The sequence below is a fragment of the Hyaena hyaena genome, unplaced genomic scaffold (assembly GCF_003009895.1).
Source record: "Hyaena hyaena isolate Hyena2069 unplaced genomic scaffold, ASM300989v1 scaffold_86, whole genome shotgun sequence".
NCBI classification, from domain to species: Eukaryota; Metazoa; Chordata; class Mammalia; order Carnivora; family Hyaenidae; genus Hyaena; species Hyaena hyaena.
The window spans coordinates 504,391-530,672 of NW_024080721.1; the positions used below are offsets into that span (position 1 = coordinate 504,391).

The window sequence follows — 26,282 nt, forward strand, 5'->3', positions numbered from 1 at the left end:
CGGCTGGCTCGGTCGGTGGAGCACGTGACTCCTGATCTCGGGGTCCGCGTACGCGGCAGTTCATATTTACAACCCCCTGCATGTGTTTGAAATTGTCCGTGGGAAAACAGTTTTTAAATTTTTTACCCTTTGTTACTTGCTGTAAATATTTTCCCAGTTTTTCATTTGCCTTTTAACTTTTCGGCTCTTTTTAATTTGCTCTTTGCTCTTCTCTCTGCCTTGTGAGCACCCCAGTGCTCACTTCCTAGACCAGACCTCAGCCCAGAACCCCATGCTGCTGCCTGCTTGTCTTATAGTCACCCCGGGTCCCAGCACCCCCTGCTCTGTGCACCCGCCCCCTCTCCGATGCGCCTCGCTCGCACTTCCGCTCCGTCAGCCACTGGCGGCTCCATTCCCCTTGCTCGGCTGAAACACCTCGGAGCCATCCTTGCTTCTCTTCTTTATTTCACATCTAGGTTTTCAGTAGGTTCTTTTTGGTTCTTCCACCAAAATGTATGTAGGATCTGGCCACATCTCATTCCCTCCACTGCCACACCCTGGTCAGCTCTCACCTGGATTGTTCCAACAGCTTCCTGACAGATCTTTGTCTTTCCAGCCTTGCATGTCCCAGGGTCTGTTCCTGCAGACGAGCTGAGGAATCCTTTTACTGTGCTCACAGCCGTTCTGTGCCTCCCTAACCCACTCAGAGTCACGGCCAGAGGCCCCGAGCGTGCGTGCACTCTGCTCGGCCAAGGTGGCCTCCATGCTGTCCCCAACAAGGCCTTTCCATTGCCCTTCCCTCTCTCTGGAACACAGCTGTGGTGGATGTCCAGCTGTTTGTGTTTCTTTTTTTTTTTGAGAGAGCGCGTGTGCACTTGGCACACGTGGATTGGGGAGGGCAGAGAGAGAGGGGGAGAGAGAATCGCAGGTAGCTGCCCAGTGCTCGCCATGCAACCGCTGCTCGATCCCACCACCCTGGGATCATAACCTGAGCTGAAATCTCGCTCTACCGACTGAGCCCGCAGGCGCCCCTGTTGCAGGTTGTGACGAGGGCGGTTCCCTGTGCAGCTTTGCCCCCGTTCCCCGTGTGTTAGTATAACGCGTCCTCCTCGGCCTCCTTTTCTAAACAGTCTTTGTTACTTTTAATCATACAAGTACTCGTGGAATTATTTTTTAACCTCCCAGGGGGCGAGGTGGGCCGTGCTAAAAATCCTCCTTGGTCACCAGCCTCGGCTAGTCCCTCAGGGGTCACCATTGTCTTGGGATGGTGTGATCTGACCACACCCGTGAGTGTGTCCTTCCAGACTATGGGCGCGCGTGGACCAACGTGGGGAGATGCATATGCGTGTACGACGAGGGGCTGGGCTTCTTTGCAAGGTCTCTTTTACATCATAAATGGGATTACACTGCATGTATTGTACTAGAATTTTCACTTCAAGTATGTTAAAGATCTTTTAAGACCAGTACGTATAAATTCATTGTACCCTTTTATTTAAGGCCTCTTATAGTGTATTTAAATGTTCCCCTGTTGGGGCGCCTGGGTGGCTCAGTCGGTTAAGCGTCCGACTTTGGCTTAGGTCATGATCTCGCGGTTCGTGGGTTCGGGCCCCGTGTCGGGCTCTGTGCTGACTGCCAGCTCGGAGCCTGGAGCCTGTTTCAGTCTGTGACTCCCTCTCTCTCTGACCCTCCCCTGCTCACGCTGTCTCTCTCTCTCTCTCTCCTAGAAATAAATAAAACATTTAAAAAAAAATTAAAAAAAAAATGTTCTCCTGTTAATGGATATTTTGATCCTGTGCTGCTTTTTTTTTTTTTTTTTAAATTCCTTATTCTTGCTTCCTTCTGCTCTGGTGTAGTATAAATCATGTTTTATTTACTCTTTTGTCCTCAATTAATTTAAGAGTATTTTTCCCCTCAGGAAGTTGGGAGTTTCTATTTTTTATTATTGTTATTTAAACTTCTGTTAATCACATCTCGCTCAGTGCATGGTGCCGTGGGGTCACTGGCTGCACAGATCTTTTCTTTGTGAGTTTATAGGTGACCAGTGGTGTTTCTTGGGTGCTACATAAAGACTAACCTCTCTTTGTAAGAGTTGGTTTAATGCGTATCTGTGAAGTCAGCCTAATCAATCCTATCCCATCAAAACCATGATGTCGGTCCTCACAGGCAGGGGCTCATGCTGTAGACCTGGAAGTGGGTCAGCTGGGTCTGCATCTCAGATGCAAACCCCAGAAACTTGTTTCCCACCTGGGTTTGCCCCACGCAGCTCCTAGGAAGCAGAGCTCGCTTAAATCACCCTCATGACTGTGTACATCCCGATCGCTCTGGGAATTATTAAATATAGCAAGACAGATAGCCCCAGGGTCCAGATAGGGTCTGTCTCAAGATACTGTAACTCAAAACCAGAAAACTAATGAACACGGTTATTGTGCGTGTGTGTTTTTTTTTAACAGTGTTTAAAGCTCATGCTGGAGAGGTGTGGCCTCCCAGGTAAGTTACAGCCCCCGATGATGCAGTCTTACCTGTATCCTTATAATAAATGGTCTGTGAGCCTGATGAAAGCTTTTTAGACGTTTTTGGTCCAGGTTTGTCATTTACACCTTACGCTTCTGTATGTACATAATGAAGTCTCCTGGTTCGTATTTACAAGCTCAAAGAAGTCTGGTCACGGGTTAGCCTAGATAGGGCCCAGGCTCAGCACTGGCACAGAGACGAAGTTAGGATTTATGCCTTCTGGAGTTACCCTGGCCGTTCACTTGTGGGTTTTTTTCTTTTTAACCTCACTGATTCAGAATTTCAGTGCATTGTGTTTCGTGCCAAGATTTTTGTGCTGGAGACTGGGAATGTAACACGAATGAAGAAAACTAATCTTTTTTATTTTGTATGTTTTTTTTTTTTTTTTAATTTATTTCTGGGAGAGAGAGAGAGACAGCATGAGCAGGGGAGGGTCAGAGAGAGAGGGAGATACAGAATCTGAAACTGGCTCCAGGCTCTGAGCTGTCAGTGCAGAGCCCGACACGGGGCTCAAACCCACAAACTGTGAGATCGTGACCTGAGCCGAAGTTGACGCTTAACCAACTGAGCCACCCAGGCGCCCCAAGAAAACTAATCTTTGAAGTAGGTACCCGGGCGGGATCACGGCAGCCAGCTCAGGGGGCCTCAGGCTGCAGTCCTCAGAGCATCTGCCGTCCTCAGGCTTCACCGAAGGGTAACCTGTGGTGCCATTAGCCGTTAGCTGCTCAGAGCTTACGCTCCTCCCGCGCAGGGACCAGTGTCCGTTCCCATCTCACGGGTGACAGACGGAGGCTGAGACTGGCTGCAGGGTTTACTCAGTCACACGGCAAGTAGCCAGGCCTCTCTGCCCACAGACCCTGAGTTCTTCCTTCTGTGTTGTGCTCGGAAGTAATGGTGTCTATTGTCAACTTCCTGGTAGTGGTGGTGGTTTTTTAAAAACACACTTAGATTAAGTTAAATGTTGATATAATTTTTACTGTACTTAAAACTTGAGCTAATGGCAAGAGAGGGTCCGCAAAGCAGTGTTATAAGGACTCAAACCTGTGGCCTGTGCAGGTGATGTGGGAGACTGGGTGTCTTCCTCCAGCTGCCACTTCTCGGGGGGGGGGGGGGGGGGGGGGGGGGGCGGGGGAGGCCTGGCTGACTCTTCACAGAACGTGGCTATTTTTTTTCCATAACCAGGATTTCCAACTCTTGCTCTCTTCATCTTCCCTCTCCTCCTCAAATCATGTCCCATTTCATCTGAATATAGAAAGCATACTGAGAGACCGTAATCTACTAAAGATTATTTTACATTTATAAGTGCTCATTTATACCAACTTCATTAAAATGCTATTTCAGAAACACTGTTCTTTGTTAGATTAACTGATAACTGGATAGGAACAGCTTGGTTGTGATATTGTCAGTTGCTAAGAAATACTAGCCTATACTTTCAACCAAGACCCTGAAATAAAACAACTTTGTAATGATTTTAGGAGAGAGCCCGTAGTTAGGTATATATGTGTACTTGTGTGTGATGTGTGTGGCATGTAGATAATACAGGTATAATGTACATACCGTGTAATCACAGCCTGTTATTTCTGTTTGTAAGAATGCGGATCTTCATGGAATAGAGAGCAGATTAACCAAATTGGAGGGACGACTTAATTTTTTTCATGCCTGGAAGAGATCGTTTACTTCAAAATTCAGTAGTTATTAGATCAAATCCCACTTGAAATCATTTATCCAGAAGGGACATTATTGACAAACTCTTAAAACATACAGTTTTTTTTTTTTTCATCCTGATTTTGATTCCTTCACAGGAGACATGTGGCATTTACGGAAAATGGACTGGTGCTATGAAGCAGGGGAGCCTTTATGTGAAGAAGTAAGATTATTTCTACACGTTTTGTTCTTTCAAATGATTGTGTTTATTTTGTGCTTTGTGCAGGATACCCACCCCCACCCCCCTCATGAATACATTCAAGGGAAAACTTTAATCTTTGTTTAGGACACAAACATCTGTACCTGGGTCTACTTTGACTCCTTTCTGTGGGCTTTTGATACAGAGGGAAAAATCTCAGCCTCATGGGAATGTTTCTGTTGTCCCTGGAAATCATAGTTCCTCATTGGGAGAGAGAACTTCAGAGAACAGAAAACATGTGAGCCAGAAAGAGGACGTGAGACTACACTCTGAATTTCGAAACCTGAATATTTTATTCTGTTTCCCTGTAAGTTAACAACGGCAGAATTCATCTTATTCCTTAGGCTTTGATCAAAACTGCATCTCGGGATCCATCCAGACTCTTGCGGTAGCCTTAGAAACGGTGTTACCGCAGGCTCGTTGGAATCTGGTTAACGTCCCCTTGCTGATTCCGATAGCATCAAACCCGCGGTCCTCGAAGCCCGCAGATGAGGCTCTGTGAGCGGCCACTCCTCCTGCGGTCTCTCTCCGCCTGCTCTGCTCAGGAACAGACGGTGGCACTGAGCATCAGCAGAAGGTTGACATAGGCAGGTGGACTGGGGTCCTCCACTGGGACGCTCTTCACTGTGTAGGGCTGAGGGAGTCCGCACAGAGAGGTCCCCCTGAGGCCTGGCCAGGAATCTGACGGCCCAGAGTAAGAAGTGGACCCCAGGGAATCTTCAGGACAGAGTTTGGATGTCAGAGAGCGTATCTAGCCGTGTGACCTCTACATTTTCTCTGTTAATTCCCATGTCGGTATCAAGCAGTTCATCTAAAAGCAAACTCATTTTCCTCAAAACTGGCTCCACTTCCCAGGCCTGCTATTCACAGCCTGGTGTCTTCAGCCCGCAGTGCCCCTCCCCTGTGAACCTGCACCCTTCATATTTGGTCTCGGCCTTCAGAGACCTCTTAGCTCTTCTACTCCTTCCTGACCCTTCCCACCACCGGCCGCCTGGGGCAAGTTTTCTCCTTCCTTTTTTGGCCTCTTAGCGAAATTACACCAACCAGCTTCCCCAAGTCATGTGTTCCCCACTTCAGTATGTCGTTCACGTAACCGCCAGACTGGTCTGTACACGCCCCAGCTCAGAAAACGTGAGTGGCTTTTTTCAAAGCACCTAAAAACTCCCCTATTCCTAGTTCCTTCCGCGTGCGACCCCTCCCCCACCCCGATCAGTTTCCTCTCCTTTTCCCCCCCTTTTCCTCTCCAGCCCGGACTCTAGTTGGCCTGTCTCTCAGCTCTTCCTGGATTCTTGATGTAACCTCCACCATAACCCTGTTCTTTCAGGAGAATTCCTTCTCTCATCTCCTCCAGCTCTTTCCAAATCAAACCTGGCCTTTAGACTTAACTAGAATTTCATCCTATGTAGCTCAGGCTCTCATTTCTCATCCTGTCTGTCTCCCCCTCCCATAATCTTTCGTGATACTTCCGGTTCATCCCCAATAATTTAAAACCTAATGATACGTTGTTTTGTAGTCTCCGTTTATTTCCTGTCTCCCCCATACCTGCCTTACTGTTTCTTTTTTTCTTGAACGGGTAATAGAGGCATCTTTTAAAGAAAAGACCCAGTAATCTGTTTGTTCCTGTCAGAACTCATAAAGGAATTTCTCTTTCCCCAGGATGCATCCCTGAAAGAACTTATGATACGTTCTGGAGATACTTTGCTTTTAACTGAAGGGAAACTTCTTCCCGTGGTAAGATTTCACTTCTGAACTGACATTTTGTAAATCACAGTGATTGCTTTCTGATTACAAAGATGATATATTCTCATCGTGGGGAAATAACGGCCAATCATGAAGAGAATGATAGGGTTTGGGGTAAGTTGTCTAATCAGACAGCTGCCAGGTTCTACATCTTCATAGATTTCCTTCTTAAAAAATCAATTGTGTATACAGTGTTATTTCCTACTTTTCATATTTCGTTTTTTAACCTGACTACAAAATCCAAAAACAATCATCTCCAGTGTATGCAGTTTAATTCACCACAATTTAATTCACATATAGTCCCGTTGTTAGAACCTTAGCTTGTTTTAAGCTTTTTAATACTTAAAAAGAAATCCTCTTGAACATTGTTCCAAAGTCAAAATTAGCAAGTCAGGAGGTATGAACTTTTAAAGACTAGAGGTGTCTGTATCTTGCACATTGTTTTCCCAGAAGCCTGCATCACTTTGACCTCCCTAATCAGCCGCATCCAAGAGCTCTTAAATAAACACTGCGTGTTACCACTTTTTTTTTTAATGTTAGCGCAGGTGGGGAGGGGCAGAGAGAGGAGGACAGAGGATCCGAGGCAGGCTCTGCGCTGATGGCAGTGAGCCCCATATGGGACTCGAACTCACAGACCGTGAGATCATGACCTGAGCCAAAGTCAGAAGCTCAACTAACTGGGCCACCCAGGTGCCCCCCGTATTACCAATTTTTAAGACCGTTATTTATTTGGTTATTTTTAATGTGGACACATGTAAAGGTGAAGTTAAAAAAAAAAAAAAAAGATTCCAGCACTGAGATAACCCTTTGGTTATGATCAGAAAATTCTAATACCATGGAAATCCATAAAATGAAAAAGGTTTTCCCTTATTTTTCCTCCTCAGAAAGAGTCACAATTAATTTACTTTCCCTTATTAACCCTTCCAAGAAAAAACTGACTTAGCCTGCTTGTATGCAGAATGGTACAGAAGGGTATGTGTGTATCTTATAACATTTACGTGAAGGGGGTCATACTCTGTGCACTGTTTTACACTTGGGTTTTGCTTTTATTCACTGTATCTTGACGCTCTCCTCACATCAGCACATACCTTATTCTTCTGCATCACTTCTTAGAATTGTATTTTATTCCATGACCTTTAAGTGAACCTTTTATTTTTTTATTTTTATTTTTATTTTTTTTTAAATTTTTAATGTTTTATTTATTTCTAGGAGAGAGAGAGAGAAAGAGACAGTGTGAGCAGGGGAGGGTCAGAGAGAGAGGGAGTCACAGACTGAAACAGGCTCCAGGCTCTGAGCTGGCAGACAGCACAAAGCCAAAAACGGGGCTAGAACCCAAGAACCGCGAGATCATGACCAAAGCAAAAGTCGGACGCTTAACCGACTAAGCCACCCAGGCGCCCCTAAGTGAACCTTTTAATGGGTAATATTCAGAATACAAAATTTGAAGTATATAGAAAGCAGGGCCAGAAAATGTAAGCATCTCTCCTGCCCTCTGGCTGCTTAGTGCCCTCCCCCCGTAGGCAACCAGTTTCCACTGTATCCTTCCAGAAGTATATACTTTCTAATGCACACACATACGTGTGTGTATACATGTGTTTGTGTACATTCATATTTTTCTTTATGCAAAAGATCATCTATTCTTTTTCTGTACCTCACTTTCTTCATTAATATTTTATCTCCACATAAATGTTATATTAGTATACATACAGCTGTTTCATTGTTTGAGGGCTGTGTGGAGGTGCCGTGATTTATCCAGCCAGTCTCGTTTCAGGAATTTAGATAGCTTCCAGTCTTTTGTTGATACAAAAAAACACTGCAAAAATTACCGCATATATGCTATTTTGCATGTGTAGATCTACAGGATAAGTTCCTAGAACTGAAATCGCTTTGTCAAAAGTTGCGGCCTACCATATTGTAACTGGTTTGTGGGTTTTGCCACCATAAACAATTTGCTCCTGTGGCTTTGTGTATGCAGGCTGATACAGCAGCTTTATTTCCTGTAGTTTGTATACAGGAATCTAACAGTAGGTTCTTACTTCTTTATCAAGTTCCTATAGGAATTTTAATGAGTGAAAACTGCTTCTAACGGGGGCGGGGCATTTTGTGGTGCTCTTACAACACCTGGAAATATTTGTACAATTTGTTCTGCCACATATTTTGTTATTTTGCTTATGCTTGTCATTTATTGTGGTAAGATACTTCCAAGCAAAGAACATTGGGTCCCCATCATCCCAAAGACTAATTTTTATGACCTTAAACTATTTTTCTTTAATTAATTTATTTTGGGGTAGAGAGAGCAAGCAGGAGAGGGGCAAGGAAGAGAGAGAATCCCAAGCAGGCTCCATGCCTTCAGTGCAGAGCCCAACACGGGGCTTGATCTCACAGACCACGAGTTCATGACCGGAGTCTAAATCAAGAGTCGGGTGCTTAACCAGCTGAGTCACCAGGAGCTCTGGTCTTAACCTTTTGATTGTAAAAACATAAACAGATGTAGTATATGGCGGTTAGTAATCTAAAAGGAAAAATAATAAATTCAGGAACATTTTCCATTATCAAGGCATTTCTCTCTGTGGAAGTAGAAATTCACTCAATGCGTGTATGTCACCTCCATTCTTCAGGGTTTCCTGAAGGTGCCCATCTGGTGGTACCAGCCTGGGGGTCCCTCGGGTCACTGGAAGAGTCTTGAGGACCAGATGAACGGCACCCCTTCGCTAGGTGGGGCCTGGAGAGCTGCTTCCACCCAAGGTGAGACCAGAGCTGTAGCAGCCAGCATGTCCCCAAGACATGTCCTAAAGTGACTCCTCTGCTCCGAGAGGCAAAGGAAGTACGTGTCTTCAGTGTAAGGCTGAAAATCAAAACCTGTTTATCGAATAATTCCTTCCCCACTAACACCTTCCTATTTTCCTGCAGTGCTTCGTGCCCCGTAAGGTGCCGGCTCTCGGTGCCCTTACTAGGCTATCAGGTCTGCACCCTCCCGGTCCTCATGCACTTTGGCCCGTGAGTTATCACAGGCTGGGACACAGAGCCTTCCGTCCCCGCAGGGGCTCCTCCGCGCCCCCGCCAGGACCCCGGGCACCGCCTGTCACCTGGGGCCTGTGAGGGGAAGCACTGGGTGCGAGCGCTGCCGTCCTCTCGCTCGCTCTCCACAGACGAAACTGGCCACGCATGTCACGGTGAGCAAGAAGCCACCAGCAGGGAGCTGACGTGCGTTGTAAACAGATTTTCACTTCATTGCCCAGAAAGCACAAGTTAATTTACCTCCTAACTAAGGAATACATGGATGGTAGGACCAGCTCTTTATTTTTTCCTTGCACTGTGTTTTACTTCATTATTTAGCTCTTCTGGTGCCTTGGAGTATTACACACACTCACTGCTGCTTTTTACCTTTTAAGCCTCAGAGCGGAAATTAACACAAATGAGTCACATTGTCGTCTCCTTACTCTGAAGCTAGGATTCTACATAAGGAGCAATAAAATACTTCATTTTGATTACCTATGAAATTGGCATTAAGTTTTTTTGTTTCTTTGGGTTACATTACACATGTACTAATTCTAAAAATGCTTTGGTGATAGGACAATAATTACATACAGAATTGGATACAAACTTAAAAAGCAGTGTCTTTCTCCATGAAAGTAAAGTTGTTTTTTTTTTTTTTTTTAAAGAGACTGAATACAAGTGGGGGAGGGGCAGAGAGAGGGAGGGAGACACAGCATCGGGAGCAGGCTCCAGGCTCTGAGCTGTCAGCACAGAGACCCATGCGGGGCTCGAACTCACAGACCATGAGATCGTGACCTGAGCAGAAGTTGGATGCTCAACCACCCAGGCGCCCCCCAGAAAGTTCATTTTTTGAAAGTCCTTCTATATGACAACACACGGGAAATATGTTTTCACTCCTGAGAGTTTCCTAAAAGTATCTTCCAGTGGCACCAGCTCATGGCGTCCTTAAGACGTAAGAACCACTCACAAAGAGTTCTTTTACTTCATCTGATTTCTGTGTGTTAGCAATGTGCCCAGCAATCATCAAAGCAAAAATGAGTTTTACATTTAGTGCCAATTTTTATATCTAGAGTTTTAGTTAGATAAGAGAACGTTTTGGTTTTGCCTTTCTAAAACCAATGTAGAAAGTCCAGTAAACATTTGCTGGCCATTTACTATGTGGCGGCCACCATCCCAGTCACTGGAAAGACCAATAGGGTAGACGGAGAATGCCTGCCCCTCTGGAGAGTGACACTCTTTCGGGGACACAGATCAGGAAAGCTGTCACACCAGGAAACAGACAAAAGGGTTTCGTGTCGGGATGAGTGTTATGAGAGAAACAGGAAAGTGAAATAAAGAGTAAGGGTGGAGGATCCTACCAGGAAAGTCCTTTCTGAGTAAGGAGAAAATGCGGAGGAGAGAAGACTGTTCTAGGCAGACAGCACAGCACGAGACTTTTCAAACCCGTCCCACTGAGAGAACCGTGGCACTGCGCCCACAGTGCGCTCCCTCCCTGCCCGTCTCCCAGGCGCGGCTTCCCTCTGAAGTCACCAGGGGCCCAATCTGAGGGACTCGGATTTGTAGTTTCTTGAATGGAGCTATATGAATCCTGTTTATGAAATCAAAACATGGCACATATTTCAGAAATAGAAAGTGGATACGTGCAAAGCTCGTCTCTGACCTCCAGCTCTGTCCCTTGTAGGCGCTCCAGGTGACCTGTATGCAGAGGCTTCCCTCCGCCATGTGGGGGACCTCGAGATCTCAGAAGAGGCCACCTTGCTGGAGCTGAAGGCCCAGGTCAGACTTGCTCCTGTGGTGCACGGTAGTGGTGGCCTGGCTGCTTCCAGTGAGATATTAATCTCTTCTTCTATTTCCTCTTCCCTCACTTACAGTCTGTTCTGATATGGCATGAGTTATATGCCATGTTCGGTGGTAAGTACCCAACAGGTGACCCACGCATATGGCTCAGACGGCCCCTGGTATTTGTTTCTGCCACTTGGCCTTGTGGCTTTCATTTACTCCCCACTCTGACAGGCATGCTGTGTGCTTTCATTTCAATTTGTCCTCAGTGACTTGCAGCTTATGTTCATTTTGATTTTTTTTAAGGAAACATGATTTGTTGAAACATCTGTAAAGCATTCATTTCTTTACATTGTTTTTGTATCATTGTGATCCACTTGTTAAATGTTGTCAGTTAAAAGACGTGTTATCAGTCTCCCAGGAGGTCAGGACATCAGCCTTATGGTGGGGTGTTAACCTGGACACTGTATCATTTCCTCCTGTATTAACATTCATAGAGAGAGAGTGTTTGGTCCAAATGGAAAGGTTGGCTTGAAAACCACACAAAATGCTTAAGAAGCATCTTACTGTTGTTGGACATCCCTTCTTCCTCTTAAAGGAAAAACACATCGGGCTGTACAATTGAGTATCCGTTGCTGACACTTGACTTTCCTGTGTGTCCTCAGCGTATGAAATAACCTTCCTCAGAAGTAGCAAATGGTCTTACCCATGAGAACAAGAGGGGAGACTTTTTTTTCTTAGATTTAGGCACACAAAATTGCTGTCTGTAGATAAAAAGCGAACACTGGCCATTTTATATCCTACAACCTCAATCTATAACTAGTTCTCAGCCCCTGCAAAACCAGTGCAGAAGTTAAGGCCTGCAGTTGCATCCAAAGATTCTGAAACATTTCACATTCAACTTCTTTCGCTGACAGAGGAAACTCTGAAGAATTGCATTAGCACTAAAGAAAGTGGATGAGGAACCCCTTGCTTGTGAGTTATACTCACATAGAAATTAATTTCTACATTTTCTAAAACATTTAAAAGGAGCTTGTGGCTCAATAGAAAATTTGCTTATCCCGCAAGCTGCTTTCCCTAGAGAGGAGTACAACAGTGACTGAGTTGATTTCATTCAAGCGATGTCCCTGTGATTTTTTTTTTCTGATAGATTTTTATCATTATGCGAGATACTCTTTACCTCAGATGACACTGTGTAGGGCTTCAGTTTCGTCCGAAACAATATGCTTTGCAGGACTGCTTTTTCGAACCATTGGAGAAATGTCTGTTTCTTTTCTAGGCCATGACCTTGTCCCCTTCCTCCGATTTCGTCATCCCGTCCCCAGCCTTCCTCAGAGCCTGGACCCTGGAAAGTAAGAGCCCCAGCAGGCTTTTACGGATCAACCTGCAGCGGCTCAAGTAGGTCCCCCCTCGATGCTCTGTCTTCTTTTCCTCCACCGCTGCGGTGCTGGGTGCCGAGGGGGCTGCTGGGAGGAGTCACGTAGCCTGTTGTCAGGGGGGCGCTTTGAATCAGAACCTCTGGGCCTTTAGTTTGCCGTGTTGTAAGCATAAACATAGCTTCGTGTGTTTTTTCTATGCTTCAGATACCATGAACCAAATTTTGAGTTTTTTTTGAGCTTTATTGAGATACAGTTGACATACAACCCTGTGTAAATTTAAAATGATTGCTGCCTATAGCATCAGCGAACACCTGCATCGTATTACACGATTAACGTTTTCTTTTTCATGGTAAGAATTTCAAGATCTGCTCACCTAGCAACTTTCAAATATGTAATATAATGTCAACTGTAAGAGCTGTGCTGTACATTAGAGGCTCAGAACTCACTTATCTTCCTACTGGACGTTTGGACTCTTTGACCAACACCTCCTCTTTACCACCCCTACCCCACCCCCCGCAGACTTCGAACTATCACGAACTCTAGGTTTCTAGGAGTTTGGCTTTTTTAGACTCTACATGTTGGTGGGACCATACAGGATTTATCTGTCTCTGTCTCACTCACTTCACGTTCTTAGCATAATGCCCTTCAGGGCCATCCATGCTGTCACAAATGATAGGCTGTCCTCCTCTCTCATGGCTGAGGGACCATCTATCGCTTACATGTATTTTCACTGTATCATTGTCCGTGAGGGACACTTAGGTTGTTTCTAAATTTTTAATTTTTTGAGGAACCTCCAAAAAATTGGCTTCACCAATTTACATTCCCACCGACAGTGCACAGGGCTCTCTTCTCTCTACACCCTCGCCAGCAGTTATCTCCTCTTTCCATTAGTAGCCATTCCACCAGGCGGGCGGTGCTGTTGCGCTGTGGTTGTGTTTGTATTTCCTTGATGATGAGTGATGTTCCTTCTCACGTACCTTTTGGCCATCTGTAGATCTTCGGGAAAGTTTTCAGTTCCCCTGCCCATGTTTTTAACTGGACTCTTTGGGAGGTTTTCTGCCCTTGAGCCATATGGGTTCTTTCTCTCTCTCCCTCATTCCCTTCCTTCCTTCCTACCTACATTTTTTAATGATTATTATTTATTTTTGAGAGAGAGAGACAAAGCATGAGTGGGGAAGGGGCGGAGAGAGAGAGACACAGAATCTGAAGCAGGCTCCAGGCCCTGAGCTGTCAGCACAGGGAGCCGAAGTCAAGATGCTGAACTGACTGAGCCCCTCAGCTCAGCCCATATGGGTTCTTTCTTAGCCCTTTATCACACAGATGATTTACGGGTATTTTCGCCCATTTCATAGGTTGCTTTTTCATTGGTTCATGGTTTCCTTTGCTGTGCAAAAAGCTTTTTAATTTGATGCAGTCCCACTTATTTTTGCTTTTCTTGCTTTTCATTTTGGTATCAAATCCAAAAAATCATCGCCAAGGCCAGTGTCAGGGAGCCTACCCCCTGTTTTCTTCTATGAGTTTTGTGGTGTGGGGCCTTTTGTTCAAGTCTTTAATCCATTTTGAGTTTTTTTTCTTTTAAGTTTGTGTTAAATATACCATACTAGACCAAATATCTCCGAAAATATCACAAATAAAAGATTTTTTTCTTCATTCAGCAAATTAGAAGTACGGAGAAATTTCTACACAGTAGCTGCTAGGAGCCTGATTTCTTTTTCCCAGTTTTTTTTTTCATTCTTTTTTTTTTTCTTTTCTTTGCCATGGAAGAGGCAACGAGAACACTTATATGCATATATATGTTGTATTTTACAGATACGATAAAAGTGTTTCTGATAGAATATCACAAACCCAGAGCTCTGTCCACATCACGTGTTCAGCTGTGATTGAAACCCGTGTCCTTACAGCACTTCAGCACACAGAGAGTAAACAGAATGTTGTTAAGGCAAAACACAGGGTACAAAGTCTGGTAGTCATTTCTCGTAGGGCCGTGCCGCTCTTGGTAGAACACGCGCCTGGCGGCAGGAGTGCTTGAGGCACCGGCTGTGCCGGCAGCTGTCCCTGTCCGCTGAGCAGAGCAGAGCGGCCTGCAGCCCCTCCCCGGCCTCTGGGACCACTTCCGGGAGCGGGACCGGCCTGAGCCTCTGCCCGGATCCCCCACCGTTTGCTTCTCCCTTGATCGTAAGAGGCAGCAGTGAAAGGCGAGAAGCCGATCGGCTTCCAAGGAAGATTTTGAGTGGGTTTTTGTGTGCGGTGTAAGATGGTGATCAGCCTCGTTGCTTCACGCGCAGGTGTCCGGTTTTCCCAGCACCGCCTGTGTAAGAGACTCTCCCCCCGGTGCACACACTTGGCTCCTTTGTTGTAAATTCACTGGCCATATGTGCGCGGGTTTATTTCTGAGGGCTCTGTTCTTTCCCATTGGTCTTTGTGTCTGTTTTTATGGCAAAACCATACTGTTCTAATTACTGTGGCTTGAAATCAGGGAGGGTGAAGCCTCCAGCTTGGTTCTTCTTCAAGATGGCTTTCAGGGCGCCTGGGTGGCTCAGTCCGTTGAGCGTCCGACTTCAGCTCAGGTCATGATCTCATGGTTCTTGGGTTCAAGCCCCGCATTGGGCTCTGTGCTGACAGCGAGCTCAGAGCCTGGAGCCTGTCTTCGGATTCTGTGTCTCCCTCTCTCTCTGACCCCCTGCTCACGCTGTCTCTCTCTCAGAAATAAACATTAAAAAAATTTTTTTAAAAAGATGGCTTTGGCTCTTTGGGATCCTTTGTGTTTCCTACAAATTTTAGGATTGGTTTTCTGTTTCAGTGAAAAACGCCATTGAACTTTTGATAGAGATTGTGTTGAATCTATAGATAGCTGGGTAATGTGGACATTTTAACAATATTCTTCCAATTCATGAATAAGGAATTTCTTTCCATTTATTTGTCTTTTCAGTTTATGTCATCAGTGCTTTGCAGTGTATCGATCTTTTACCTCCTGGGTTAAATTCATTTCTTCACATTTTATTCTCTTCAGTGCTCTTGTAAATGGGACTTTAATTTGTCTTCCTGATAGTTCACTGTTAGTATGTAAAAAACATTAAGTGATTTTTGTATTTTGACTTTGTATCCTGAAACTTCACTGAATTCATTTATTCTAACGGTTGTTTGGTGTTCAGGGTTTTCCATATATAATATGTCATCTGGAGACCAGTGTGCTGCTTCCTTTCTGACTGGAAAGCCTTTTCTTCTCCGTGTCTGGCTGCCTTCGGCAGCACTGCCAGCACCGTGCTGAACAGCAGCACGCCTCTCCTCCTGACACTGGGGGAAGGGCTTGTGGACAGTCCCCTCTCGGCACGTTAGCCGTGAGCTCATCGTATGTGGCCTTTATGATGTCGGGTTGCGTTTTGCCTCTCCTCAGTGTGTGGAAAATATTTATCATGAAAGGATGTCGAAGTTTGTCATATGCTTTCTCTTCATCTGAGATGATATCTACCCTTAATTTTGTTACTGTATCACACTGATTGATTTGCAGATATTGAACCACTCTTGCATCCCCGGAGTAAATTCTCCTTGATCATGGCATAGGATTCTTTTCATGTACTGTTGAATTCGGTTTGCTAATATTTTGTTGAGCATTTTTGCATCTGTGTTCATGTCTGGTTTTGTATCAGGGTAATGCTGGCCTCATAATAGAAGTTTACAAGTGGTCCCTCTTCTGTTTTTTGAAAGCGCTTGAGGATTGGTACTAATTCTTGAAGTGTTTGTTAGAATTCACCAGTATGGGGTGCCTGTGTGGCTCAGTTGGTGAAGCATCCAACTCCGGCTCAGGTCATGACCTTGTAGTTCGTGGGTTTGAGCTCTGTATTGGGCTCTGTGCTGACAGTGCAGAGCCTACTTGGGATTCTGTGTCTCCCTCTCTCTCTGCTCCTCCCCAACGATAAACATTAAAAAACTAAAAACAAAAAAAGAATTCACCAGTGAAACCATCAGGTCCTGGACTTTTCTTTGTTGGGAGGTGTGTGATTACTGATTCTGTTCCCTTGCTAGTCATTGGTCTGTTCAGATTTTCTATTTAGTGTATACTAAGTCCAGTACGTTCCAAGATTCATCCATTTCTTCCAGCCTGTCCAGTTTGTTGGCATCCGTTTGTTCATAGTTGCCTCTCAAATACTGAGTGTTCTCATTCAGTATATTCTTTTGCTTAAGAAGAAAGCTTAGAATTTTCTCCCCAAAAATCTAAAAAATTAAATGTCACTGAGTACTATTTTGTTTCACTTCTTTTATCAGGGAATATAAACTGGGAAGGAAAACAGAGATCTGTTTAGAGCCCCTTCAGAAAGAAGAAAACTTGGGGTAAGTCATCCTATTCTATATACATGTCTTATCAGGTGGGTGGTGCTCCGAAAACTTAACAATGTGACCAGCAGTGAGGATTTTCCCCCACTGCTCCAGTGTCACACCCGCTGAAACCACGTCTGTATGTCTGGTGTGTGGGACTCCGTTTTCCATGGAAACAGTCACAAATGCACATTGGATCCATAAGAACCTCAGAGTGTACGCAGGCTGCTTGTGCCCAGCTCCTACCAGCGCAGAGGTGGTCTGTTGTCAAACTGACTTAGGACAGCACCTGTCCCCCCCACCCCCAACTTTTGCATCTCCACACCGGCTGACATGCACGTACAGGTCTCCCAGTACTGGGACGTAAGCCTTGTGAGAACGCTTCCTTAGTGTTTTGGTCACTGCTGTAGTCTGCATCAGGGTCAATTAGTTATTGAAAAAAGAAAACACCCCAAAGGGGTCTGTAATCAACCTTCCTACTTCTTTTCTCATTATAAGAAAATCTTTTAGGGATGCCTGGATGTCTTAGTAGTTTAAGTGTCCAACACTTGGTTTCATCTCAGGTCATGATCTCACAGTTCGTGAGCTCGAGCCCCACATGGGGCTCCGTGCTGATAGTGTGGCACCTGCTTGGGATCCTCTGCCTCTCCCCTGTCTGCTCTCTCTCAAAATAAATAAACTTTAAAAAATTAAAAATATTTTATAAGCCCTTCTACCAGTATCATAAAATAGTCAAGGTTGTTTCTTCCTGGTGCAATGGGAACGCCATTCTTGCTGTTCACCTGCTGTGTCATAACCAGGAGCCCTCCATCGACTTTCATTTAACCCCACTGAGTTTATGAAAGTGCATTTTTTTAATTTACCATTTTAACCTTTTTTCTTTAACGTTTATTTTTGAGAGAGAGAGAGAACATGAGTGGGGTGGGGCAGAGGGAGACACAGAATCTGAAGATGGCTCTGAGCTGTCAGCACAGAGCTCAGTGCAGGGCTCAAATTCATGAACCCCAAGATCATGACCTGAGCCAAAGTCAGAAGCTTCACTGACTGAGCCCCCCAGGCACCCTGAAAAGTGCATTCTTCATACACACCATATGGCCAGGAGTACCTTCCTGGAGGGGGTTTCTGGATCACATGGTATAGACATTTTAAACTTCTTAAAATAGTTAAATTCCTTTCCAGGTAAGTTACACCAATTTCTGTTCTCACAAGCAGTGTCTATGAGTAGTCATTACTTTGCTTCACCCTCAGTTGAAAATATTCAGTGTTGGTTTAAATGTTTGCTAAACTGATAAATAAGAAGAGGTTGTCTTCTCTCATTTGCTTCAGTGCTTTGATTGCTGGTCAGATTGGATATTTCTCAAAGGCTTATAATGATCAGCCATTTGCATTTACAAGTATGAATTCATATATTTTGTGTGATTTCATAACGGGGTCATGGGAAAAAGTTTGGTTTATGTGAGTGTTTTCTCAATGACACTGACCCTTGGTCACCTCTGTTCTAAGTGGTGTGTGTCCCTTTGCAGACCAGGCTGTGCACTTGCTTGGACCCCCTCCCCAGCGGTTGTCCTTGACCAGCCCCCAGAGCCACCCCCCACCGGCCTCCCGCCTCGCCACACCTCCTCCCCGTGCCACCCCTTCCTTTGGTGAAAGCACCCACACGACAGAAATGTGTCACTTAAAATCCCATGTTGTCTCAGCACCCTAAATGCCCGGTGGTTGTACCCACGTCTCCCCTCCCCAGCTTCTGGCACCTGTTCCATAGCCTTCTCCAGCGCCCTCGGGGCCGGGTCAGCTCTGAAGGAAGTCCAAGTAGGGAAGAGGGGTAGAGGGTCTTGGGAAAAACCAGCAGAGTGGGAGGGGAGGCTTCGCCCATCACGCTCCCCCATGGTTACTGTGTTGTTCTCACTTTGTTCAGTCTGACACGTGACTGTTTTCCCACGCAGGCCCCACGACGTGGTGCTAAGGACACAGCTGCGCGTCCCCGGCAAGAGGGCGTACGGCCCACACGTGGACTTGGTGTGGGACACCGCCCGGGGCTGGACCACCAGCTCCCTGAGGCAGTGCATCGCCCACTCGTGCTCTCTTCCTGTGGAGAAGATTGAAATCGCCAAGTATTTCCCTGAAAAGTTCGAGTGGCTTCCGGTCTCCAGCTGGGTAAAGTGGTGGGCCTTCCTCGGCGATCCTGGGCCTTGCTGGTGTGGTGACGAGGCCACGTGCGCTTTCTCACAGATGGGGAACTTAGTGAGGACCTGAGGCTGACTTCTCTTTATTCAAGATGCTTGATTTCTCTATAGAACCAGCAAATTACCAAGCGGAAAAAGAAGAAAAAGCAAGATAATTTGCAGGGGGCGCCTTATTACTTGAAAGATGGAGACACTATTGGTATTAAGGTAAGTTAACTTAATAGCAAACGCACCACTTCAGTAAAACACCAAGATCAAGTGATCTTCTAGAGAAGTTGTATCTTCTGAGCTCTTCGAGGCTCAGATAATCCCGTCTTCTGTAAATTGTCTCAGAGAATGGAAAGTAGAAGAGGGAAACCAGGCAGCTGGGTTATGAGCCAGTAGGACCTGAGGATCAAAACCTTAATCTGGGTTTGACTCACATGAAATGCTTTTGAAGTTTGACCATTATGTGAGGGGCCGTAGGTTTTCAGCAGGTTCCCGTGTGAGGGGACACCTTTTCTTCCATATTCCAGTTTGCTCCTGTTTTTATCCTGAACGAGTGCTGAGATACCAAATCTCTGCTGTTTCTGTACCTGTTGAAATTAGCCGCACGGCTTCCCGCCTCTCAACTGGGGTCCTGTTCCTGCATAAATGACCGAGCCACCTGCCGTGGATGCACCTACTTTGTCCCGCAGTAATACTTCTAGGTGAAAAACTAGTCATTTTAATCCTGATTTAAGAATTTACAGGTATTTGGTTGAGGATGAAATTGCTTATTGACAAGTATTCCCTGACCCACCACTTCCACTCAGCATTGTAATAAACGGGGACCCGCCCCAAAGAAGACTAAATAAACAAAAATTGCAAGAGAAATGAAGGAAATTCTAAAAGGAAAGCATAAAGCCACTACATGTAGTTTTTCTACAAAGGAGACTCAAGAGACTGTACAGATAAACCATCAGGTCCATTAAGAGAGTTCCAAAGATTCCAAGATTGGTATACATAAAACTACAGGATACCCAGGGATGCATCCAGCCGGAAGACCTAGAAGACCTCTCCAGAGATCACAGAAATACTGAGCAGTATTAAAGCTTCAGTTGGGCATAGAGCAACGTCATGCTCTTGGAGGGGACACCTCACAGTATTAAGATAGTAGTTCTTCCCCTCCTTCTAAAGTTAGTGCTGGTCCAGTAAGAGACATAAATTCATGTGGAGGAGCAAAGGGCAGAGAGCTGAGATGTTTAAAGACCACGGTCCAGGGGCGCCTGGGTGGCCCAGTTGGTTGAGTGTCCGACTTTGGCTCAGGTCATGATCTCACGGTTCATGAGTTCGAGCCCCACGTCAGGCTCTGTGCTGACAGTTTGGAGCCTGGATCCTGCTTCAGATTCTGTGTCTCCCTCTCTCTCAGAAATAAACATTAAGTAAAATAAAGACCATGGTCTGGATGCTCGCCTCACCAGGTGCTAAGTGACAAAGCAGGCAGGAGGGGAGGTACTTGAGGCGACATTAAAAATGGGTTATTCGGGGGGCGCCTGGGTGGCTTAGTCGGTTAAGCGTCCGACTTTCGCTTAGGTCATGATCTTGCGGTTCGTGGGTTCGAGCCCCGCGTCGGGCTCTGTGCTGACTGCCAGCTCAGAGCCTGGAGCCTGTTTCAGTCTGTGACTCCCTCTCTCTCTGACCCTCCCCTGCTCACGCTGTCTCTCTCTGTCTCTCTCCTAGAAATAAATAAAAATATTTAAAAAAAAAAAAAAAAAAAAAGGGTTATTCGGTAAATGGTGCTCAGAGAATGGGTTATTCTTACAGAAGAAATCTTCATAAAGAGGGTCCTCAAATTTATATGAGCTTCAAGCCCTGGAAAATCTATCCAGTTGTGCGCACACCAAATACATCAATATGAAAACTTAAAGGTGAAAGGCAGTGATTTCCAACCTTTAGAAGATTTAAGAAATCCTTCTAAGACATAAGGATTTTCTCAAAAAACAAAAAGCACAGGGCATAAAGAAAAGGATGGGTAAATCTGCACTAAAAGTAAAACTTCTGGGGGCACCTGGTGGCTCAGTCGGTTGAGCATCTGACTCCTGATTTCGGTTCAAGTCATGATCCTGGGGTCGGGCTCCACATTGAGTGTAGAGCTTGCTTGAGATTCTCTCTAAAAATAAAAAGTTAAAATTTTAGCTCATCGAAGGAAATGACACAAAGTGTGAAAAGACCAGCCACGAAGAATAAGGGATAATGGCCCACAACGTGAAGTGCATCTGTCAGTTACGGAAAGGCAGCCCGACAGAGGACGGCCAGGCGAGGGCGGACACCCACCGTTCTCGGGAGGAAGCAGGGCTGAAGGGGGAGCGGCAGCCGGCAGGACTGTGCCCGGCCTGGCCCCGGGAGCAGCTCCGCGCTGGGCAGGCCGACGCTCGTGTGCAGCACAGCCCGGCGATCCCAGACGGAAGTGGCTCGGCTCACACGGATGAGTGAGGAGGTGTGCGGAGTGCTCACTGCAGCGTAAACTGGAAAGACCATCAGTGACCCTCAGAAAGGGGGCAGATAGAACGAAGGAAAGTACCAACCTGGTGATCTAGAACACAGCAGTTAAAACCCATACATCAGAGCTGCAGACGTCAACACAGACAGACATCCAGTTATCGAAGTTTGAAAACAAAGTCACAAAATGGTCATTTATGGGAAATGTAAAACCCTGTAAAACTCGGAGGGTCCCTGAGGGCCACAGTCCCGGGTAGTAATAGGGGCAGAGGGAGGACGGCATCAACCGCGCTCACCTCCACGGAGCGCTGGCCGCTGGGGGGCGGAGCGCCAGCAACGGAATCCGTGTTTTCCTGGGAAATGAAGCAAATGTGGCCAAAGGTCAGTGCTGTTAATAGCGTTCACGGAGCATCTTTTTAGTCTACCAAGCACCGTCTGCATATGTCCCCTCCGTTTCTCCCCAAGACGGCGGGATACAGTTACGTAACCGGCGCCCAGGCCACGCACTCTGAGGACGTGGACGTCTGTCCCGTTACCTCTGTATTTCCTCGTGGTTTGTAGTTAGCTTTTCTCAGTTTTTGAAAAGCACACCCTGCACCACTTACTGGAATGGAGGTTGTATCGGATTTGTTTTTCCCACCAAAGAGCAACTTGCAAAAGCCTCCTGCGTTTCCTCAGTATCTCAGCACGTAGTTGCCCCTCCCAAATGCACACGACGGAGGCCATCAGTCACACGGGTGGCAGGTGGCGGGCCTCAGAACTGCCACTTTAAGACACGTGTGTTCCTGTGAGCGCTGCTCAGGGTTGGCGTCGTGCTCAGTCCCCACGTGCGGTGGCGGCCAGGGCTCATGGTGAATGATGTCCGTGTATGAAGCCGATGGCATGTGCCAGGAGCAGCGAGGTCTGGTCCCTCGGGAGAACGTGGGGACACTGGGGAGTGGACAGACACCCACAGTGTCACTGTGGAGGTGGCTGCTGTGACAGGATTTCTGAAACCGCTGTGCTTCCAGCCGGGCAGGACCCTGGGCCCATGTCTTCCTCCGTCCGAGCCCTGCGCCGGCCGTCGGTGGGGCTGCGCGCTCGGAGGCAGAGGGCAGGCTGGCGGGGCGTTTCCATCGGCGGCCGGGTGTGGTTCCAGGATGTTTTATGTTCGTTCAGTTCATGTGAATTCAGATCTCCTCATGTTGACGTATTTTTTTACATACACCTTAACCATAGTCTAAGAGATCTAAAAACACTGTTCATTATTTTGAAATCTAGAATCTCCTGGTTGAGGATGACGAAGATTTCGGTACTGCCAGAGACGACCTGGGAAAAGCAGCACAGAGGCAGCTCGCTCTGGGAAAACAGAAAAGGTACTGCCGGCCTCCCCCGGCCTCACTGTGTGCCTGTGAATCTTCTACTTGGTTCAGAAGGTAAAGAGGACTCTGCAGGGAGACATTTTCACCTGGCAGATTGGAAAAAGCGCCAAGTCTGACACGCTGTGTGGACAGTGTACAAAAAACCACTGTCCTGACATGGGGGGGGCGCGGCGGGGGGAGAGAGGAGGTTCTCCCACTCAGCAGTTTGGAAATCCCTGTCAAAATTGCAAACACACATCCCTGTGGCCCTTTCTACCTCGACCCTTAGAAGCTGGAATGAATTCTGGAGTCATTCCAAGCTCCTGACCCTGGTGAGGCCTGTGGTGTCCACAGCCCTGAGTCCGTGACCGCCTCTCCTGTCTCCCGCAGCCAAGAAGCCCTTCGTGTGCAGGGCAGTGACGTTTGCTCCAGGGCCAAGACGCCCGGCCGGCCCCGCGCACCAGAGGCATCTCTTTCCATCCACGTTGGGAGCTTCAGATAACGCTGGTGGCCGCGACGTCCCCGTGGTCTCCGCACCCCGGTGGGGTGGGTCCTGGCGGCGGTGGGCAGGGGGCTCTGCTGCGGCCACAGCTCCCCGGGGCCGCCGTGAGCGCCGCTGTGTGGCTTTGGCCTTCTGCAGACGCGACTCCAGACCCTCCGCTTTCTAACAGGCAGAGGGATGTGCCACCTCCCGCCAGGCAAGTGTACTGTGTCACGCACACGTCCCCGTGGGGGGCTTGCACAGACCTGGCCGTGTCGCCCCGCGGCCGGTCACACGCTGCCCTCGCACCGCACATCACCCCGGCCGCCACTGTACACGAAAACGGACCGGCGTCGCATGAACTGCGGGCACGGATAACGCGGCACGTTGCTACCCTCGGAACGTCCGCCGCCTGCAGCGCTCACGCTCGGCCGTCCTCCGCTGTTCAGACCCGGTGGTTGTGTGTTAACACGGATTCCTACAGCTCCGCTCACGCCGGCGGGCTGGCCCGGCTCCTGCCGGGACACAGGGTACTTCGGGCCCCCGCACGGCACATGATTCCCTTTCCTCTGAGTTAAAACCGTTTCTAAAGCATTAGCTCTCTTTCCAGAATGAGGAGACAGGGTGGCCCCTTGGGCTCAGCGGACGCGGCTGAAGAGAAGGAACCCTCAGGGGTGGCGACCCCGGTGGCGGCTCAGCAGCCCCGAGGTGCCCTCTGCCCTGTGCTGCCTGCGATCAGAACCTTCTCGCTGCTGCCGCCGCTGCCAAAGCCCCTGTGTCCGGAAGCCTGGCGTGGGCCGAGCGATGGCCCCGAGTTTCCTCCAAACAGAAAACGTAAACCAGGATCCTTTTCCTCCTGACTAAGCGTGGCTAACACTCAGACTTCACCGGCATCCGTGGCGGAGCAGCGTCGGTCCCCGAGCCGGGGGACGAGGACACAGGGACCGTGCACCCCCCGCCGGGCCGGAGCGGGATTGCTGCGAAGGGAACGCGCTCACTCCTACCTCACGTGAGGCTTTGCGGCAGCTCTTGCCGCGAGGCCATCGGCGCCCCTTCCCCCAGCCCGCACTCGGTGGCGGGAAGACCGGTGCGAGCTGCCGGTCCCAGCCGCGGGGGGAGGCACCGTGTCTGGCGTCACCGTGCCCGGGTCGTGTCCGCGTTTGGACTGAAGCGGCGGTGGTGTGAGACGCCTGACTTGCTCTCTTGGGCCCCAGACGCTGGATCCACCCTAGGGGCCTCCCACGCGGGTGTAGACGGGCTCCACAGATGCACCTTGTGTGGCTCCCTGACGCCAACGCCAGAGGTGAGGGGGTCGTGGCTGGAGCCTGTCCCTCCGCGGCCGTTCCTTTCACACACGCTCCGTGGGCGGCCCGGTCGCTGTACAGTCGTAAGATAGCGACGCAGTGACTGCACACCTGTGCTTGGGAGAAGCCCGAGGCCTCGCCACACGTTCCCGCCGGAGACCGCGCCGGCGCACGTGCCTTCGTCCTGCCTTCTGTCCGTCCTTCCGTCCCTCCGGGTGGGGGTGGAGCGGGGCCCCGGGGGCCGTGAGGCCTTGTTCAATAAGCCGATCTTCTTGTCTCTACCCGCTTTTCTTCCCAGACACACGTCAGAGGCTAAATAAACAGATTTAGAAATACGGTCTCGGTCCTGCTTCAGAAGTTTAAATAAATTCAGACTCCTGGGGCAAACCGTGTTGGAAGAAATGGGAAGTTTCTGGAGAAGGGGCAGTGGTTGGCTGCATTACAGAGAACATTCATTCCACTAGGACGTTTCTCTGGCAAAAGGGGGGCCAGGGGGATTCACCAGAATTTCTGATGATCAAAAACCATGCCTTCGAAGATGCCAGTTTCTCTCTGGAACAGACTTCACCGCAAAGGACCACGGGGGCCACGAGCAGCCCCTCTCGTTCTGTCCTCCGTGACCCGCCCATCCACCGCTCCGGCCGGTAAAATTTACTGTGGGTGTGTTTACAGCCTGGAAATTCACTCCCTTCCCAAGGCCAAGTGCACACGAGAGGAAGAGCTGGTTCTGGTTCCATTCCCCGCTCTGCGCCCCCACCCCGCCCCTGCACCCAGGAGAGCAGCCACTCACCACGGTGGCCTGTGTCGCTGTCTGCGCGGTATAGTGGCCAGGACGCTTCACTTCCGGGCCACTGAACCCAGGCCAGGCTGGTTCCGGCAACTCGGGCTGAGATCAGGTCCACGGGCGGGACCATTCAGATGGTTCCTGGCTGACGGCGCCGCACCTGCTATCCGCGCTATTCGGCCTATACCCCGACCATACTCGAGTCCCCTCCCCCATCCCAGAGGGATGCGGTCCCTGGTCCCGGCCCGGGTCTGGGGTCTCCGGGGCAGGTCCGCTGCCCCTAGCTGCTCAGGGTTGGGCGGCTGGTGCCTAGAAGGCCGCTGTAAACCGGAGGCGGCACCAGTGTACACAGTGTACACGGGGTGAGGATGACCACAGCTAAGCCTCTCGCAGGTCGGGACCCACGCGGCTGGACAGCAGTGCGAGCTCCCTGCCCTCCGGCCCACCTGGAGGTCGGCTGTCCCTGTGGGCACACGTGACCTGGCCGGACGCCGGGAGAACTCCCCTTTGGGTTGGCACCACTCGTGCACGTCCTTCCTGAGTGTGCACGTCCTTCCTGAGTGTGCACATCCTGGAGGCCCGTCACGATGACCTTGGGGCCGAGTGACCACATTCATCACCCGGTGACACAATCTCTGAGCGTGAGCGCTCGGGAGGCTTGTAGTCGATCTTCCCTCGACAGCGCGAGCGACAAAGCCTCGAGCTCCCAGCCAGCTGCTTTTCCTCTATGAGCTTTGCACGCCTGGTTCGCTTTTGTGACGAAAACCACGAACGGGCTGTGCCCGAGTTCCTGCCTGCTCACGTCCAGGCCGTGCTCTCACACCCCGGCTTCAGAGTGGCCTCCACGCCCCGCAAACACCCCACCCCACGTGTGCATCAGTCTGCCCAGAAGCTTTCTTTGTACTACTTCCCCCTTCCCCTGGGGGTCCCCCTTCTTTGGCCCCCCACCTCTATAATAGGTACAACCCGCGTCTCTATGCTTTCGCTTTGGCCTTCCAAATACAAAATCTTTATGGAAGGCAGGCTTCGGGAATGAGGTTCAACTCAGAGACAAGACACACGTAGTTCTCACTCACATAAAAGAAGCGTGGCAGGTGTGGGGAGGAACTTCATGGAGACCACGGAGAT

General features: G+C 48.4%; 1 protein-coding gene across 10 annotated transcripts in view; it reads left to right on the forward strand.

Moving 5' to 3' along the window:
• Positions 1 to 24,643, forward strand: part of USP40 (ubiquitin specific peptidase 40) — an 86,182-nt gene extending 61,539 nt beyond the window's left edge. For 5 of the 10 annotated variants that reach the window (XM_039234482.1, XM_039234484.1, XM_039234486.1 and 2 more), the window contains 11 exons: positions 2,430 to 2,466; positions 4,293 to 4,357; positions 6,050 to 6,124; positions 8,752 to 8,878; positions 10,812 to 10,906; positions 12,189 to 12,307; positions 16,552 to 16,617; positions 18,546 to 18,756; positions 18,897 to 18,992; positions 22,506 to 22,600; positions 22,976 to 24,643. In XM_039234482.1, the coding sequence (XP_039090413.1) occupies positions 2,430 to 2,466; positions 4,293 to 4,357; positions 6,050 to 6,124; positions 8,752 to 8,878; positions 10,812 to 10,906; positions 12,189 to 12,307; positions 16,552 to 16,617; positions 18,546 to 18,756; positions 18,897 to 18,992; positions 22,506 to 22,600; positions 22,976 to 23,087 (1,098 nt within the window). In that variant the 3' untranslated portion in view covers positions 23,088 to 24,643. The other 5 variants (XM_039234489.1, XM_039234491.1, XM_039234490.1 and 2 more) reach the window with 5 other exon arrangements.
• The last annotated feature ends 1,639 nt before the right edge of the window (positions 24,644 to 26,282 follow it).